The following is a 19,108-nucleotide window of genomic DNA, read 5'->3' on the forward strand; positions in this document are numbered from 1 at the left end:
ATATCAATAGACAGCTAACAGTTTTTAAAAAAAAACCTGTCAAAGTTAGCTCTCCCCTGTGCGTGTTTAGCATTGATAAAACAATTTCAAACCAATCATTTCAGAGAAAGAGGGAAAAAAAGTCACTTGTAACTTGGTCATTTCTTTCAACAAACTTCACTGTTGGCTGCTGGCGTAACAATAACGTTTATTAAGTTGAATCATTCTTCGGTTTTTGTCAGTAAATATCAACTTTTCAAAAAACAGTCTCATACCGAGAACATCTGAAAATTAAACATGAAATATTTCTCTGCAATTAATAAAATATATTTTCTTATTAACACATAACACAGTAAAGGAACTCTAACACATCTCAGAAGGTCATCTAATCGTGTGAGCTACAGTCACAAACATGTATAGATTATCATAAAACATCAATCTGTGCAAACGTCTTCAACACTAAATAAACCTGAAGAATTGCTGAACTGTTGTTTATTTTTATTTTATTTTATTATTAATATAGGTCTGTAATTAGCTTAAGCAGATGGATGTGATGACTCACAGCAGGAGAAACCCAATGAGAAGCAAGAGAAGGGGCTTCATGAAGGCTGAGAGCCCCTCTGCACCCAGCGATGGAGCTCCTGGACATAGCAGTGAAATATAAAGATTTCTCAGTGATAATATTCAAAGGTCATTAAAACTAAAGTCTAATATTTACATATTGATATATAAATATATCATAATAATTGTTATTATATTGTTAATAAACAATTTAAGTCATATTTATGTTGAAAACACTCTGAAATTAGGTTTTTCAGAATAAGCCAAGCCTACATGGCAGGATGAAATTTAACTTGTTCCAAATACTTCAAAATATTTAGATGACGAAGAACGTGGGAATTAAATGCTGTGCAAATTTGTGTTTTTACCTGATTGAACAGCTCTTTGTGCCTGGTTACGAAAACCAGTTAGAGCCGTTTCAACTGTGTCAAGTTGATCATTATTCAACAGATTTCGCTGTTCAGTGGTCACCATTGCTGCATTGTCAGGCCCAAGGGCCTCCAGCTGAGCAGCAGAGAGTACCTGCAGGGAAAACAGGCATACAACATTTAATAAAATAAAAGTCCTGCATTTAAAATTTGTACTGACATATATTCACACACGTAGAACAAGCGAACTTTAATTTCAATGTTATTAGTGATGCATTTATCCTCTTCATAATGACAATATTTGTTGTCTTTCACTGTACCCTGTGAAAACCTTTATCTGCCTTATTGTAACTAATTACATTTTTATGATCTGCTTTGAAATGGAGTGAGCCTAATAAAAGTAAAACATAGTATACATTTGAGCTCAGTCCACCTGAGCTCAAATTTTCTCTTATAAAATATTGGTAAAAATATCAATTAAGGGTTTTTGTATGTAGGCCTATTTCGGCACGGCCCAACACTCGAGTGAATGTATTTGTTAAATCTGGCCTCTAGGTTTGGCTTCTAGCTTAAAAACAATAGTAGGAAATAAAAAGCTGCTTACAGCAAAATTGTTTGGAGGGATGAGTGGGATACACGTCCTGCTGACAAATGGAAAGACAGATGGGTCCAAAGAAGCCAGCTCCGATGCATCCAGCCCAGCTTAGGGACACAGATGAAAACATTACCAAAAGTGAAAGCTAATTTCTCTCCCAGGTGACACTTTACAGGTATTTCTATGAAATATTCCAATGGGGGTTTTTTTTGTTTGCAGATATTATCTTACCAAGTATGTTGCCCAAGTCTGCAACCTGTGGTTCTGTCCAGGTGCTGGGTTTCCCAAATGCAGCCACAGCTAGAGTTTTTAATTGCTGTAAAATCTGAAAGGAGCACTTAATACCATCCATCGAGCCCACAGCCCTCCTGTGACAAACACAAACTTTCACACATCGTGCAATTGTGACTCTGTATCATTGTGCAGCTCTTTAAAGTTAAAATAATCTTAGCATCACTACCTGTGAACGAGTCTACTCTAAAAAAAGGTTTGTTTATGCACCTGACCAGAAAGAAAGTATTTATGAACTATTTATGATCACTGCTTCAGAAATAAGAAGACATCACAGCTAAAAATTAAAAAAAAAGAAACTTTTAAAAAGTCTTGAATGAGTGGCAGAGGTTAAGATTTCTTTTATCTGCATATGACAGGATATCACTTGAATTTTCACTTCTCAAAAGTACTTTCACTACTGTTGCAGAGGTGGGAGGAGATGGGCTGTGGGCAGTCACGGATCATTAGATTAACAAAAAATAATCTGTGAAAATAAGAGCCTGGAAAAATGGGTGACTTAAATAAAATGAAAAGTGAGATGTGCGGTGGACAAACTTGAAGGCGCTGATGTTGAGCTGTTTGATCTCGCTGGAGCTCAGGCCACAGATGAGCCGGTTCAGTGATACCATCTCTGCAGCTCCCAGCTGCTGCGCTTTCAGATTGTTATATTTGGCAATTCCCCTCCACAACGACTCCATCTATTGGCACATGAGTCATGTCATGTGTGTAATCGATATAGCGGTGAGCATGCAATGCTGTTTCTATGCTTCACCTGTGATTGAGTCCACCCACAGCGGGAAATTCCCTCTACAATATCCATTGGCAAGGGGAGATTCTCCAGGTCAGAATTAGAAAAACCCTGATTTATACATTCAAGCTGTATGACCACGCCCTCGTTCATCTGTGACACGGGGCCAAAAGCCTAAAGAAATATACAGAAATATTCACACTAACACAAAATAACTAAATATAGGATTTCTACATACAGACCAGCAAATGCAACCTTAAGAAGTTACAGATTGCGTTTTAATTTTGACACCAGAAGAGTGCAGCGTTTTATTTGTTTGGATATTTACACAGACGTTATTCCTCTCTAACTTCCATTAAGCTGCGGAGCAAATTATACCTAGGTCAGTTTATCAGTTAAGACAAACAGGGATAATAACTGCTCAATTGGATCTTGGTTCAATAATATTAAAATATTGATATTCAAAATGTACACCTTAACTTTCATTAGTGAAGCTGTATTAATTATTATTAATTGTGGGAAAGTGGAAAAAAACTTTTATGTTCCACCTTGATTTACAATAACTTTTTATTACTGCGGCAATCTCACTGTGAGTGCCCGAATCAAAGCCAACTGTTCAAACTAGAAATGCTGGAAAGAAAAAACAGACTGGCGAATGAACGAAACCAAGATGACTGTGTCTCACTGTACCTCAGTAGCTTTTTTGCTGAGCACAGCCAGTTGATCTGCACTGTAGTTCGGGATTTCTCCAAGTATTTCTACAGTGGCCAGGAAAGTGCTGTTTGACATCTTATCCAGCTCTCCTGCTGACCAGTACACATTATCCATTCCCAGTTCTTGAATCAAATTCTCAGTGGGTTCTCTCAGGATCTCTACAGGTATAGACAATATAATCATAAGGCTTTTTAAAAACCACTTTAAATAAAATGTATTTTAATTCAAACTAAAAACTAAACTGTGGCAGAGATTCAAATAAAAAGTTACGCTGCTATTACCATGATCAGTGTTGCTCTTGCTGTTAGAGACACAAGAACTACAAAAAACAGAAATATAAAACTGAATTGTTGCAAAACAGATAAAGCATGCCTCCTTCTCACCCCTCTTTTTACGTGTTGCATTTGATCTAGTGGTGGTAAGAGCAAAGATTTTCTTTTTCAGGGCATCTGAAGGATCAGAGGACAGTGACTTTATGTAGCGAAGAACATCCTTCATCCAAGGCTAACGGAGATACAGAGAGGGACAACATCAAGAAAAACTGAAAATATATATCCATTTTTAATCACAAGCAGGAGAGTCACTTCTGAGTTCTGAGTGACTTAATAATGAACATGACAAAAACAAACACAAGATGAGCTGCATGTAATGGACAAGGCAGATACGCACTTTGTTGGGTAGAGCAGACGTGGCAACCTTATCACAAAGAAGAAGGGGACCGACTGATTCCACAGTGTCCTCGGTCCAATCAGAAGAATTTCTACAGATGTTTTAAAAAAGTACACAAGACTACTACTTTAGCTTTTTTGTTTGGCTCTATACAAAACATGTATGTATGCATGTATGTAAGCTGGATGTCACACACACAAAGCACACTGGCTTTGTTCCCCTTATTCACTCAAAAAGAAAGCATATATATATATATATATGTATATATATATATATATATATATATATATATATATATATATATATATATATATATATATATATATATATATATATATATATATATATATAAACTTCATGTTATATTCAGTAAGAACCATAACTTTTCTGGAAGCCTTGTGCATCTTTTATAAACAGTCTATGGTCTTTCTTTGTGTTAACTTTAATGCTCATTAGGAGGGTGTCCTACCCAAAGGTCTGGTGAACCATCTTAATGATATCTGCCCTGTATTGTTGAGGAATATGTTTGCAGGAAGCCATCTCCTGGAAAGCGGAGTTGAGGACATCAGGGTTCATTAGACGCAGCTGGGAAGGCTGCAGCTCACATACGAGGGGCCCTAGCTTGGGCAGATCACCACCGGTGAGGCTGGATAAATCTGTCCCCTACAAGAACACAGCAGACATCTCTAACTGCTGTTGAACAAGCGGATCAATTTATCAGATAATACTTATTGTTACTATGTGTATCCTTGAGTGTACATTGGTTAGGCAGAACAGGGCTTTCTTGGTGAGTGCAGGACGAGACGGGGAATTAAGAGGCAAAGAGCTGATGTTGGCTTCTTCCATCTTGTCAAGGAAAATAGGACAGACAGAACTAGGCAAATCGTCCACATCTGAAGGGCTACGATAAAAGGAATGAGAAAACAGATTTCAACACAAACTTAAAAAAATCTAAACAAACTTTAAACTAGTAAATACACCATTTGCTTACAGCAGGTGAAGAAGCAAAGCTGAAGGAATCTTATCCAGTTCCTGTTCAGTGATGGTTTTGAAATAGTCTGCTCTCTTTTTCACCAAAGTTGCAAAAAGTTTTTTGGCAGCACATCCTGCCTAGAAACATGTTTGTTATAATAGTTATTCTGTGCGGACTGCACACACTATGTAAAGACAAGATGTTTATGTGTGAGTAAATACCTACCTGAACTTTGGAGAGCCACTCTGGAGACTCTGCCATGGCCAAAGCCATTTCCATTACACCGCTGTCAGGAGCTTCATTAATCATCTTACAGGTTATGCCCTGAAGGACCGAACGCATCTTCCTGTGTTAGACAACAATGTTTCAGATGAAGGAGCAACAAACACAGTAACAAGAACATGACAATAACTTAAGCACCAAAGAAAATTGTAAACCTGCATTAAAGGCTTTGGTAAAGATCACACGATAATCTTAAAGAGCTTCACAGAAACAACTAAATGAATAAAATTAAGTAGTAAGGAAATTTATGGTGCAGTGAATTCGATTTTATAGTAGTCTGCAGAAAAAAAAACATATCAGTACTGGGGGCTCTTGGTCTTAATGTGGTTGTACTTTGCATTCACACAGGTGCTCCTAGATATGATCAAATAAGTCACAAATGTAAGTGAAACACTTGCGTTTACATGGCAGAAAGTGAGGGCCAAAGAGCTGTAGACTAATGCGTTAATGAGCTAACTGTGCCAACACACTGATGCCGTGCAGCCCCACGCACAGGGCGATCCGCAATAACTCGTTAATGGAGATTTGCCGCAATAATGCAGTTATTTTAACAAGATTAACGCTGACAGCACTAATATGTATATATATATATCTATATATATATATATATATATATATATATATATATATATATATATATATATGCATGTATATTCTATGAACCGTTTCTGTGTACAAATATTTGTCAGACTTTGCATAAACATAAAAACTTGGGTCTATTCTTATATTTGCAGTGACAATCTCAGCAGCATATTTGTACTATTTATAAGCTCTGCAATCTGTTCACGTGCATTACGCATTCAATGAAAAGCAATAACATTGACAGGTTGCTCTAAGGCAGTAATGTATTCTCTCTGTACTTGTAATCCTTCAAAAAGGTCAAAGGACTGCCAATAAAAATGATCCATGAGGGTGGCAGTGAGTCAATAGGCCAATTCAGGTGCTTCAGCAAGAACCTATATGGACAAGTTTAGACAGAGAGCTCTAAATCTTAAATGAATACAATGTTTTCCGTTACAGTTAAGTCATGTTACCACTTGTGGCAAATATCCAGGTATAGAGAAATATTTCTGAGATTTGCTGACGAATCAAGTAATAAAGTCAAGTGCTTTAAGCAAAAACTGTAGAAACGATTAGGTGAATAAATTCTTTGGATGCACTTTCTGTTTTTCTATTAGAAGGATTTTTTTTTGCCAAAAAGAGTTTCAGATATTTTGTCAGCAGCATACTTCTCTCACCTAAATTGAAGCTGTTTTAGGTCAGCCATCTTCTTTGCCAGGTATGCTGCCTGAGTAAGAACACACCACAAGTGGCACCATTTTTTGAGTAAAAAGAGAAAATCACAAAATCAGTCATATACTTACTACAGCAATGCATGGATGGTAACAGTAAATAAATTAGAAAACTCAACAAAATAATACAAAGAAGCTGCCTAAGGCATACTTAGCATCACTACCTGTGACCGAGTCCAAGTTTTGTTTGTCACTTGGTCCAAAGAGGTGACATTTGCATCGGCCAAAATGTTAATAGAAACGACGTTAAGTAACTGGGAAGACAACTTTGGCACCAGCGCAGGAGGATGCATTTCCTTAAGCATCTACAGGAAAACATTTAATTCTTTTAAGAATATGTTTAGAAATTAAATCAAAGAAAGAATACATACTTTTTGCTTAAGACGCAATGTATTTGGTGTGATGAAATGAAGAAACATGAAGAACTCACCCCTACCAGCATGGCCATTAGCTGTCCCCTGCTCAGTCGTTTGGAGATGTTCTTTAGGCCCTCTGGCTCATTCAGGACCTCTACAGCTTTTACCTGTTTCAGTATACAGTTTGGCAAACCTTCTGCAACGGGCTGAAGTTTCATCAGCTCCATCCCGGATATCTGTTTACACTGAGGCGGAACAGAATGAGGTAAGTATCAAGCAATGAGGACAGCTATCTGACACAAGCCGTCAGCTGAATCCACCCACTTTCTTTTCACCCAAATGTTTCTCGATAAGAGCATGCAGCTGGCTCCTTGTCCATCGGATGTTGGGTCCCAGATTTTTGAGAGCCTGTGTGAGACTGGTGGCAGGGATTGCAGCAATTTCTTTGGCAGACAATGCAGTAACAGTACTGCTTAAGTCTCGTATTATTTGAGCAGGGCTTGACAGTGACCTCAGAGAACTGAGAAGCCGTGTCTTCAGCTTGTGTTTTGGGAAGGATAAAAGAGAGAACGAGTAATTATGACACTATTGAGATTCAAGAAACAATTCAAATCTTTGATCAAAGAAGATAAATGTGAAAGTTTGGGTAAGCGTAAGTGAAAAATACCCCTTTGATTTGGGAGCTGTCACACTGGTCCAGTTGAGAGAGGAGTTTCCCACTGAAGTTAGCATTCAACTCTGGGGGATCATAATAGCAAGCCAGTGGGCCAAGTCTGTGGAGATTCAAATACCAGACAACGTAGTGATTATTTCAAATCCTTCACACATTTTTGTGTGAAACCTTGTGTTTCTTTCTGTCCCTATAAGATCTAAGATCAGAAACCTCAGTGATGTTGTGTTATTTTGGTATGTAGCGGGTAAAGTAAAACCACTCGGCAGTCTTTTAAAAAATGACATGACATGTTATGTACAACTAGATCCTTTTCCTGAAATGCTTCTTATCACTTCTTTCACAGCAGACATGTTAGAGCAAAAAAGAAGAAGACTCTGGGCTTTCCCCATAGTGACAAATCAATATTTTTACTGTTAACACCTGCACCTGCTAATGTACATCAATAATGTATACACACTTTTCCACATGTTCTGGAAACTCCTGTGAACTGAAGCACTCTTGGATTCTATGGAGCAACTTCTTACTCAGAGTGGGGTTCATCGTGGTTTTGAACTTAGCTGAAGAGAAAAACTTGCATAGCTAGAAGACAAAGCAAAGCAGACCAACCAGGAAAAAATTATAACCTTGTTGTTTTTTTCTCTTCCATGTCTTATTTCTTCTTTATCCTTCTCTTACCTCTACTTTAGAAGAATAATTAACATCACTTGGTGGTAAATAGGACAGGTAGGGTCCCAAAATAGTCAGTGCTTCCAAATTCAGCCATTCCAGTGAAGGGGAGCAGATATCCACATGCTCTATTAATAAATCAAGGTTTTACAATGCACATTTATACTTATCAGAAGCGCAACGAGAGAAATGAGGTAGAAAACAAGGCATCTTAATTGCCTCTTAAAATGTATTTGCGAGACTGTGGTGTGTTGGTGGATCTGTCTGTATGGTCATTTAAATTTTACTAAATTGAAACAGAAATTGTTCAAATGGGATAAAACTACAAATTAAGGTTTAACATAGATCAGAGTCAGGGTTTTGCAGGTTCTGGGTATAATGGAAGTCCCAACGTATGTAACATGAGTCAATTTACAGTTTTTCTCACATAAAAAATGCCATCAAACTGTAATAGCCTCTGAAGTTATGCTAACAGAACTGTATGTGTGTACATAGATTTTATCAATTGATTTCTGACTTTTCTTACTTAATGTTGCGTAAACCCATGGCTTTATTGAACAGTTGAAGTAGTTTTGGGTGATCTGATCTTTCGCCCATTCAGCCACACGAGTCCTTTGACCAGGAGGTATGCGATCATACATACTCTTCAACATGTCCATCCTGGAAACAACACCAGGTTTATTTATAGGAAAGGTTATGAAAAAGCCAGATAATATTATTCCATAAAAGCATACTCACATGTTTTTTAGCTTTGGGATATCTACGTTCATCAGAAGTTTTGTTTTTAGGAAGGGCATAAGCCCCGCCATGGGTGTAACAGCCCACATCAGTTTTCTGTAGTCATTTGAGTCCATGCTGTTTTTATCCTGTGTGGTCAAAGTTGCCCAGGAAAGAGGGGCTGCAAACGCTTGCATATAACATCCAGAATCCTCCTAGGAGAAAAGGATAGATGGCAGACATGATAAGACTGTTAAAAAACAGTAACAATTTATCCATTGCATTTATTTTTTGGGGGGAGGGTTTCCCTTGCCTTTGATATGCCACCAGAATAGTTTCTCATCACCTCAATCATGCCTGGAAGATTGCTGCAATTCCACATCTGGTTAGTCTATTAACAGACAGACAGAAAAAACATTAACGGTCAGAACTGCACAACAAAAAATTCATACTGACTATTAATAAGACAATAAGCGCTGCTTTAAATAATCAGTGACTTTAATGACTAACCTGGTACTCATAAAAAAATGAATTACATGTTTCAGTTAATACAGAGTGCATCAAAAAGAATCATCCGATTTCAAAAGGCTATATTTTTTAAGGAAATGGAGATAGATTATACAGTATGTGTGATTATGGGTGTATGGATGTTTATATTTTCAAACCATTTTTTGTGAAATATCCACGGGGAGTTGACCAAATGACTTCATGTTTGTTCCTGTAGTGACTGAGGTCAGGAGATGACGAAAAGTGGAAAGGAGGGCGTTCGACTGGTTAGCATCTCTGTTCTGCACAGAACCACTAAGGCTAATGAGAGAGCAAATAAAAGCTGATGAGAATAAATGTTTTCACATATGAAATATACCAAATATCCTTTGATTAACTAGACACATTTGACCAGGCAAAACCATATTCTTAAGATGGAGTTAAATACCAATGTCATAGCTTATCAATAAGTTATTTACTAACATTTTGCAGCAAAAAGCAAAAGCAAATCTTTTCTTTACACTTATTTATGAAAATACTGGCAACCACCAGTGTTACCCCTCAGCCTCCTCGTAGACACATGTATGGTACCAATTTTAAAATCTTATGTCACCTTGTTCTGAAGTTCACTAGCTGGGACCGAATCCTCATTTTTAGGTTTAACGGCAGATAAGCGTTGAAGGAGTATGTCTCCAAGTTTTAGACTAGTTGGTTAGTTACATTTCTTTTCCTTGTTTATGCACAAAATTGATAAAGAATAACTTGAGGGACAAAAAAGACAAGAGAACTAAATTATTCCCAATTATCACGTTCAAAAGACTTACAGAAAACTTACTCTGACCTCGGGGTCGAGATCACTCAGATTCAAACTTGTCCAAGATCTATAGTAGATGCACCTATGGTATCAGTTTAAAAATCCCACATTGCCTCGTTCTTGAGTTATTGCATTCACAACATTTTCAGAAAACTTGACCTCTGGCCTTTGACCTTTAAGTCGAGGTCACTGAGATTTGAGCTTGTCCGCAATTTTTAGTAGATGCATCTATGGTATCAATTTGAAAATCTACGGTGACTTTTTTCTTGAGTTATGGAAATCACAAAGAGTTTCAGTGGGGTGACGACAAAAAGTGGATAAGCATAAAGAAAAATATTACACAACAGTCCAAATAAGTGTGATAACTGAAGTGACCACTTGATTCTTCAGGACAGCAACAAAATACAAAAACGAATTACCTGGAGTTGAAGACACTGTTGACCTGCATCAAGTTAGGCTCTGGGTATCCTGTAAAATCAAACCATTTGCCACATATCAGTTGTGGCTCATATTACAGAATGTGGTCAGGGTACTCACACTCTCACACTGACGCCAATTCAGCATGGTGACTGGAGTTACATTACAATTACTCCAACAAAACATTTTAAGGTTCAGCTTCAGTACACCCTGTGTCAGTTCCAAGATTTTATACATGTTAATTTTTTAATGAAGCTATTCATTTTGCAGAGGAATTCACTCCTGGGACTGGCAACTATGTTGAACGTACAGTGGTCCCTCGCTATAATGCGGTTCACTTTTCGCGGATCTTTTTTTGGCATGATTTTTTGTTGTTTACAGCGCTTTGTGTTCTGCGTCCTGGTCGGCTGTAGACCATTGTCAATCAATCTCCTCCGTGCCGTGTCCCCTGTACAGTACAGAATGTGTTCAGCTTGTCAAATTTATATAAATCTTCTATCTCTAGCAGTGTGACTGTGAAGTGCTGTACTGTATGTTTGTAAGTTTTCTCCCTCACAAACACAACAATGCCGACGAAACGTTTTTTTCACTATCAAAGGTACCTGCGCTAGCACCCAAAAGGCAGAGGACGATGCTAACCATCGCACAAAAGGTTAGCCTTCTAGACATGCTAAAGGAAGGTGGAAGTTAGCGTATTTTTCAGACCATAAGGCACCACAGTATGAGACGCATTAAGCAACAAAATAGTCAGATCAGTCAAACTTTACTCAACTCATTCTTCTTTCTTCCTCAACGTCCGTATCATTGATTTGTTAATCTTGAATTCTCTCACTGAGGCTCTATTCCCATGTTCTGGACCTGAAAACAGGGTTTGATCTTTGGTTTCATTATATAATACTGGACTTATTTTTCTACGAAGGCTTAAACTGTGAGGGTCTTTAAACAAGAGAGAAAAGTGTGAAAATCTTCGAGCCTGTCTGAGAAAACTGTATAAAGTGTGTAGTGAGGGGTTTTAATGTAAAAAATAAAGTTGGGATTTCACAGATCGCGGGTTATTTTTAGAACGTACATCTCACGATAAACGAGGGACCACTGTATTACACTTGTGAACAATGTTTTTCACAGAAGAATGATCGGTTTGCTGGTTCGATTCCAGTCGGAGACACGAATCCCTTTTTGGGGGTTGCGTCAGTAAGGGCAGCTGAAGCACCAGGCTGGTAGGACTTATCCTCTTAATTCCTATGGAAGCAGTAAGGGTGTACTTTTGTAATTAATGTGTCATGCGTTGCTGTACATATGAGGTTGTGTTTGCCTAACTTAAAGACTCTTTAATGAACAGATTATTTTTATTACGCAGTGATGTATAAAAATGTGAAAGAGGGTGTACTTTACACACATACACATTCTTCTCTTTAAAAAGTGTATTGAAAGTTTTCTTACCTCTATAGTAGCACTTCTTCATCTGATGAAGAAAAAAAATAAAATAAAATCACTGGCCCCAAACTGAATATGAACACATTTTATTCGTTTTGATGCTTTGTTTAATGCATGACTCTATGATTCAATTGTCACTATGTAAATGCCAGTGTTTCACCCGCTCCATTAAAGGCTTTACTGGGGAAAAGCTGATGGGAGGTTGACGAAACCTCAGCCCTCAGAATGTTGATATGCGCACTTTTCTTAATGCTCTTTTAAAGGCTTACAGACACACAAACACTCATTTATTAGCACACTAAAAAATACATGCAAAAAAAAAAATACACATGAAGCCTCCTACTAATGTAAGAAAGATCTCTAAGAAGACAGCGTAAAGGCTCTTTCACTTTTTTTATCTTAGTTTTGGCTGCATTTATACCTTATTTTTTTTACCGTGATTATTTATTTATTTTGGGATTTAAGAAAATGTTTTCTTTATAAAAAATATTCAATATCGGATTACTCGATAAACTGATGAGAATACTTAATTATTTAATAATCGACAGCTGCAGCCCTACTCTTAAGCCTGAAAAATAAATTTCTACTGACGTGAAATTCAGAAAACACCTTACCAGTTTTTCAGTCACTTTTTCTAACTCAGCTTTTTCTTGAGGCCCCATATGTGGAAGTTGAGCTAGGCAGACACGTAAAGGTGTGTATTAATGAACACACACTTTTAATAGCATTCATACATGTATGTTTATGTGCCTATGAGAACACATATTTACATTAACAAACATATAGTATAAAAAAGGGGTAAAACGGGTATACTGAGTGTGATGTTTTTGGAGCTTACCGAAAACTGCAGAGGCCAAGATGAGCAGAACCAAACAGGCTCCTCCCTTCGGAGCCATGTGGATAGGCTGTGCGTCTGTTCGACAGGATGGTATTACATAATGTGTTAACATGAACACAAATGACATGTTTGGCACAGATCTTCTTTCTTGGGCTTTAATTTCACTTCTAGTTGCATGCAGTTAATCCTCATTGGTCTTCACTTGTTGTTGAAACTGTCTCTATGTGAGCCACCTCCAGTTTTGTGATATACTTCCTCCAGTGAGGATTTATGATCACACTTTCCTAGTAACCGTGTGAGCTATTCATCCTTTGGGAATCTCTGAGGACTTTGGAGGATAACTTGCAGTGAAAAACAGGTTTGGTAATGCACGCAATGTACTGTGGAACAATATTTTAGCACCACGTTGTTGTCTTCTCTTCTTTTGTCCTATCATTTTTACCTTTTTTTAATGTATTTGGTTCACATTCATTAGGATTTCCCTTCACCAACATTTGTATACTGTTATGTTGAATTCACTGTTTACTTTACAGAGATTTTTCTTCTCATTTAAATATTTCAGCAGATTATGAATAATAAAGAATGAAAAGAGTATTAGAACAAAAATGAGTGTTTTAACCACGCAGTCTCAACAGTGTGTATGTAAGAGCAGGATTTAGAGCATATCTTTTCTTTACTATTATATCATCTATTAGCGAGAAAAACAAAACATTAAAATATAAATGTTCATCTGTGCCAGATCTGTAAAGGTTTACAGTTAAATTTAAATAATAGTATTACAAGAACTGAGAAAGAAAAAAAATAATAACTTTTGCAACTTATGAATATATAAATTAGTTGTTACTTACAGATTACCAGTCTTCTCCTTGGTAGATCTGAGAAAAAACAGGATGCATAAGCATAAGAGTGTTCGTCCTCTGTGCCTGTACTTCGTGACTAATGTGATCTGGGAGGATGTCCACCTGTAACTGACACAGTCAAAGCAGGGGGACGGCATTAATACAGCACTGTGTGTGTGTGTGTGTGTGTGTGTATTTGCTTTTTTTAACAATCAAAATAAGTTTCACGTTGAATTCACAAAATTTCTGATTCTTCAGGCAAAACCTCAGTAATAAGTCAAAACAGTTTTGTCTTTACTCATTGCTAACACCGCTGAGTATTCATTATTACATTCATGTAACTCAGATTTTTCCAATCAATCATGTGTGTATTGCAGTTCTAGAAAAAATAAGAAAACATTAAGCAAAATTAGAACTGTCACCCCACAGTTACTACCTCCTAACTATTTTACAACGTGCTACGGCGTGTCTGGTGCGATTAAGCTCTTAAGTTCCTCCAATCACACAAGAAAAAGAAACATCAACTTTCACATTTTATATATACACAGTATATCTCATAATTAAATCCTATATCACAGCAAAGCATCTAATAGACATGCTGGTCCACCATGTCCATTTCACGCTTTGCCTATTCTAAGTGTGAAATGGACACACATGCAGAAATTGCAGTACCAGCAGGGGGAGATACTATATTCAAAGCCAAGAAGTCGCTGGCGAGCAAGGAAGGTATGAATCTAGGGTCCTTGAACAATTAAGCTAGGCTACTAGTATGTATTTACATGTAACTGTTGGTAATGTCTATTTAAACACTTTTCTGTGATATTTTCATGTTCAAAATAAAATATCTCTCTCTGCTGGTACTGCAGCTTACTGAAACTTACTAAAACTTTTGCATGTGTGTCTATTATTGTTTACTTTGCCATTATATTGAGTTGCATAGTTATTATCAAGTATGAATCAAACAAACATCGTGCTACAGAAGAAAAACCTTGAAAGAGGACACTTCAATGGGTAAATTGTGAAGTGACATATAAATCTGGTCTTATAAAATTCTGTTATTTGTTTGCATAAACTATATAGAAAACCGTATGTGGACAAAATCAAGCATTTAAACACTCTGCTTTAACAAACATTTGTTTAAGAATGGGTAATTAAAAAGAGCTCATTGAATTTGTGTGTGGCATTATAATACAATGCCAACATTACAACAAGTTTGCGAAATTTTCTGTCTCCTAGATACTCCTCGATTAACGATATGTGAAATTGCAAAGTGGAAGCATTTAGGAACCACAGTAGCTCAACCATAAAGAAGCAAAGTTGCTGCTGAGGTGGCTTAAAGTTTCAGAGCAGGGCTAACAAGTGCGTGCCTATTGCCTAACTGCAGACCTCCAAACCTCCTCTGGAATAAGTCTAATGTGTGAGTGGTCCAGGAGCTTTGATCATATCATGTATGGGCATGTATGTATATCATGTAATTCTCATCTGCTGTGCACGTATACTAGTTAAATTACATTAGTAGCAAGTGTCAACAAAAATTAAGTGCTGTAATTGCGTATAAGGTCTGGTGAAGAGAACATTAATTCACCTAAAAGTTATGAATAAAATCATTCACAAATCATTAATAAAAGTAATAATTGGTAACTCTGAAGCTGTTATTCTAATAAATTCAGTGAAGCACAATGTTTATTTAGAGTTTATGTCATGATAATATCTCAGTTAAATTGTATTTAAGATAAACATACCACAGCTCATATACAAGTATTTTTCATATAAAAATGTGAAGTCAAAACAAAAAAAGACTATTTACATTTTCCAGGGCGAAAGCACATAAATATGAAACAACTGCCACTGGTGGGTAAGGCTACTATTAAAAAAACAGTAAATAGCTCACCCATCGTACTATTAAGTAATTAAAATATCTGACAGGACACTAGAGCAATAATATTTTTTAAGATTGATCATAATATCTAGAGCACTGAGCACTGTGCAGTTGCCTCACTAGTTCCTAACAAGCAGTATTCAAAGAAGTCCATGTAGCTGAGCTTAAATAGCTCAAATGGGATTAAAGCAAATCACACATGGGGCACAATTAAATCCTTGTCTCTTTACAATAATACATCAGATGGACATCCTTTTCTCGTTAAAATATAATTACACTATTACCTAACTGTTATGTTAAAATCAATAAAGAAATTAAATTGAATTCCTTCTTAACTATTCTTCAAATTAGACCAAACTAGAAACGGAAATAGACATCAAAATAAAAACACACCCCAACCAAGTAATCGCACTCATGTCAGTTTAAGTCTGGTCAAGTGTTAAGCTCAAATTTTTTAATTTAACATTTACTAATATTAAATACTTACTTACTAATATTTCCAAACATAACATAAGCTAAATGAGCTAATAGTTACGGGTTAGCAAATGTTTACTCATTAGCCTACTATTACCATTAGCCGTTTTCCACATACACCTAAAAAGACTGAAATGGTTACAAGAACAATAAAGAACTTATACGGATGTTTTTATTTCATGTGTATTCAGCTCACATTGATCCATTTACCTTCACTATTTCTGTGCCACCAGCTCCTTGCCCTATGTTAAAACAAATTTCTGTTAACTTAGCTAAGTAAGCTAACGAGCTATCTTTTACTTATTAGCCTATTGTTACACATCAAAAAATGCCTGTAAAGATTATAGGAAGGTGAAAAAAGTTAATAATGCAAATATTCTTGCTTAATGTCTTTTACCTTCAGCTGTCCAACTTTTTTCTGCTTATGGCTGCCGAATTAATTCTTTACTTTGCTTGTTTTTTTTAAGTTAGCTAATATTACCTTTATTTATTAGCTTACTGTTACTGGCAGTACCATTCAAACAATAGAAAATCTGTCTATAAAGATTTAAATAATCACAGAGAATAGTTGCCAAAAAGAAAAGAAGCACCAGATAAATGCAGTAAGTTGGCCTATACTTTTTTACCTTCTGTAATTTTTTGGTTTAGCCAAGTCGATCCTATTTTCACTGTAAAAGGATTATCATAAACTGGCCCGCCTACCTGGAAAGAGTTTCTGTCCACCTCCAATGCACATGGAACTTACACTGTGAAGGAGGAAAAAGTGATTCTTTAAATTTAAAAATGGTTTAGGTGTCTGTGTTTGATTCCTAATATCCACGACCCCTTGCTTAACCAAAGGTTTACATTAATTATATTAGTGGTATTAGTGCTTTCTTTCTGCTTTCTAGTCTAATAAACAACCAAATAACTAAAATTAAACTAATTTAAACTTATGCTACAGCTGTAAAATTTAGTTAGTTAGGCATCTAAAGATACTTGTATTTAAACACTTATTTTTTGAAAAATGTTATTATGTTATTGTTAGGCAGGTTGTGCTAGATCTGTGTATTCTGCTAACAACTATATGACAAGCTTATCTTAAATTGTCTTCAAGGGTTAGACTGATAAATAATTCCTGTATATCAGCCAGGTTAACCAATAATTTGCATTTTCTTGTCAGTATGGCTTTCTAGAGTGTGGATCGTGGCTTTAAAAAACATTTTATTGTGTAATTTATATAAATACTTGTGGTGACGTGACAAAATATTTAATACCACTCAAGGTATATCAAGGTAATTATACATTTAAGGATTTTGATTAATAAATAAGCATAAAACCCTTTAGGACCCTTGTCCACAAACTGGACAATGGAGCAACTGAAGCAGCATCATTGTTCCAAAAAACATAGTCCATAAATTTTTTTTATCAATATAGAGAAAACATAGGTGAAGTTGTTGGAAGTGTTTTAGTTTGTCTCGCTGTTTCCTTCCATTTTGGGGAGAATAGTTTCTTCAAGGTTTGGGTTTGAGAAGTGATCTGAAAAAGTCCAACAAAAGAGAGAAATTGTAAAAAAAAAACGTGGCAGACTTTAAATATGTATTTATATTTATTCACTAACTAAACACTGGGCAAAAGGATGAATGTGAAAATAAATAATAGTGACCAACTGGCCATTTTTGGTGTTGATGCACACTGCACACAACTCACCTGCAGCAAACTCACGAATGTCAGCTGGCTGTTTGTGAAGCACATCCCTGTGAGGAGAGGTGGCAAATGACAAATTATTGCTCAAGTAGACTTGAGTGATGGTGCTTTAAGCTTTGGGCTGTTTGGAGGCCTTTTAAAATTATTCTTTGGACTTGGGCTCATTGTCAGTCCATCAAAAGAATGGTTATTTTAAGTTTGTTTGTTTGTTTATTTGTTAGTTGCAAAAGGCAGACAATATCTAAAGTAGAGCTCTGGGATGTCCTAAAGAAGCCTCGAAAAACTATTCCTGAATACTACTTAACAAAATTACAAGAAAACTTTTGTAAAATCGTTTGTACTTTGCTCCATACTGTATCCACATGCATGTTTAAATAAATCACTGCACATATTTCCCATTTATTGCTCGGATATTAGATTAAATATTCCAGAATTATTGAATTATTTTTTTATTTTTTGAGGCTGTTAAAACCTTTTTTGGCAGCTCCAAAATCAATTTAAGCAGGGAAAACTCAGATTTTAATACTGAGGTTGTAACATGTGTTAAAAATATGATACAGAGACTAAGCTTGAATAGCAGAAACCATATTGCAGTACATATATTGGTGTAAATCCTTTTCAGGGTATACATATATTGTATTATTATATTGTAAAATACATTGTAATCTTTCATACATTTCTTTGAAAGGGTAGCTGGTTCCACTGAATGTACAGAGGTTATTAATATAATATGTTATACACAGTGAAAATACAATGAAAGTTTGCATATTACCCTAGAAATGTAACATTTGCTGTAAGATAAATAAATACAAACAAAATTAAACTTAAAGCAGACAGTGTTAAGTTCAACAATAAAACATCACAAACATTTTTCCCCATTCAGCATGTATTTTTGTGATATTAATGTGAACTTGAGCAGACCTTAGAAAGTCGCCTATGAGTACGTCTACTTCGGGATGCGACCTCAAATACCTCTCGTTGTCGATTCTCGTCTTGATCTGAGTCAATGCGAAAAGCATTTCAGGACATAGCTTACAAATAAAGGTGGTATTTTAGCGTTGAGAAATGCAACACGTTACCTTAAACTGTCGCAGTTTCTCTTGCTGCTCAGCGTTTAGTACAGAGACGTCTAGCTTGGTCACACCGCCTGTCTCAGCCATCATTTCTCTAAGAAAATGCTATATTTCTGTCAAAGTGCGAACCCTGCAGTGTTCACTGACTGCAAATCTACAGCGAACCCTGAAGTCACGATAAGCACGAGTCAACCGTTGCTAACACAGTGGTTTGGCAGTAACGGTTGCTATGGAAACGAAGTACCGTACACAATGAACGGCAGTGTCCGCGAGGTGGCGGCATACGTCAATACCACGTTTGA

The 19,108-nt window shown here is 36.4% G+C and overlaps 1 protein-coding gene across 6 annotated transcripts; it reads right to left on the reverse strand.

Moving 5' to 3' along the window:
- Positions 1-31: 31 nt before the first annotated feature.
- otoa (otoancorin) lies at positions 32-19,095 on the reverse strand. Of its 6 annotated transcripts, XM_026184023.2 has the most exons (32): positions 18,813-19,095; positions 18,655-18,731; positions 17,752-17,783; positions 13,704-13,730; positions 12,856-12,930; positions 12,632-12,693; positions 12,024-12,045; positions 10,586-10,634; positions 9,532-9,673; positions 9,180-9,257; positions 8,888-9,081; positions 8,676-8,809; positions 8,159-8,277; positions 7,941-8,062; positions 7,478-7,583; positions 7,135-7,350; positions 6,885-7,055; positions 6,619-6,759; positions 6,401-6,450; positions 5,106-5,226; positions 4,899-5,017; positions 4,667-4,808; positions 4,377-4,570; positions 3,908-3,998; positions 3,622-3,742; positions 3,215-3,396; positions 2,549-2,698; positions 2,332-2,474; positions 1,735-1,871; positions 1,513-1,610; positions 909-1,062; positions 32-620 (listed from the first exon to the last, which is right to left on the reverse strand). In XM_026184023.2, exons 1-32 carry the CDS (start codon positions 18,894-18,896, stop codon positions 538-540), a joined length of 3,636 nt encoding a protein of 1,211 aa, XP_026039808.2. In that variant the 5' UTR covers positions 18,897-19,095; the 3' UTR covers positions 32-537. The 6 variants fall into 6 exon arrangements, with proteins under 6 accessions (XP_026039808.2, XP_026039814.2, XP_080164429.1 ...); XM_026184029.2 differs by lacking the exons at positions 17,752-17,783; positions 18,655-18,731; positions 18,813-19,095 and adding exons at positions 16,258-16,289; positions 16,445-16,781 and having other exon boundaries at positions 13,704-13,823; XM_080308303.1 differs by lacking the exons at positions 17,752-17,783; positions 18,655-18,731; positions 18,813-19,095 and adding an exon at positions 16,750-16,796 and having other exon boundaries at positions 13,704-13,823.
- Between the last annotated feature and the right edge of the window lie 13 nt (positions 19,096-19,108).

Source organism: Astatotilapia calliptera, chromosome 11, assembly GCF_964374335.1.
Source record: "Astatotilapia calliptera chromosome 11, fAstCal68.1, whole genome shotgun sequence".
Taxonomy (NCBI): domain Eukaryota; kingdom Metazoa; phylum Chordata; class Actinopteri; order Cichliformes; family Cichlidae; genus Astatotilapia; species Astatotilapia calliptera.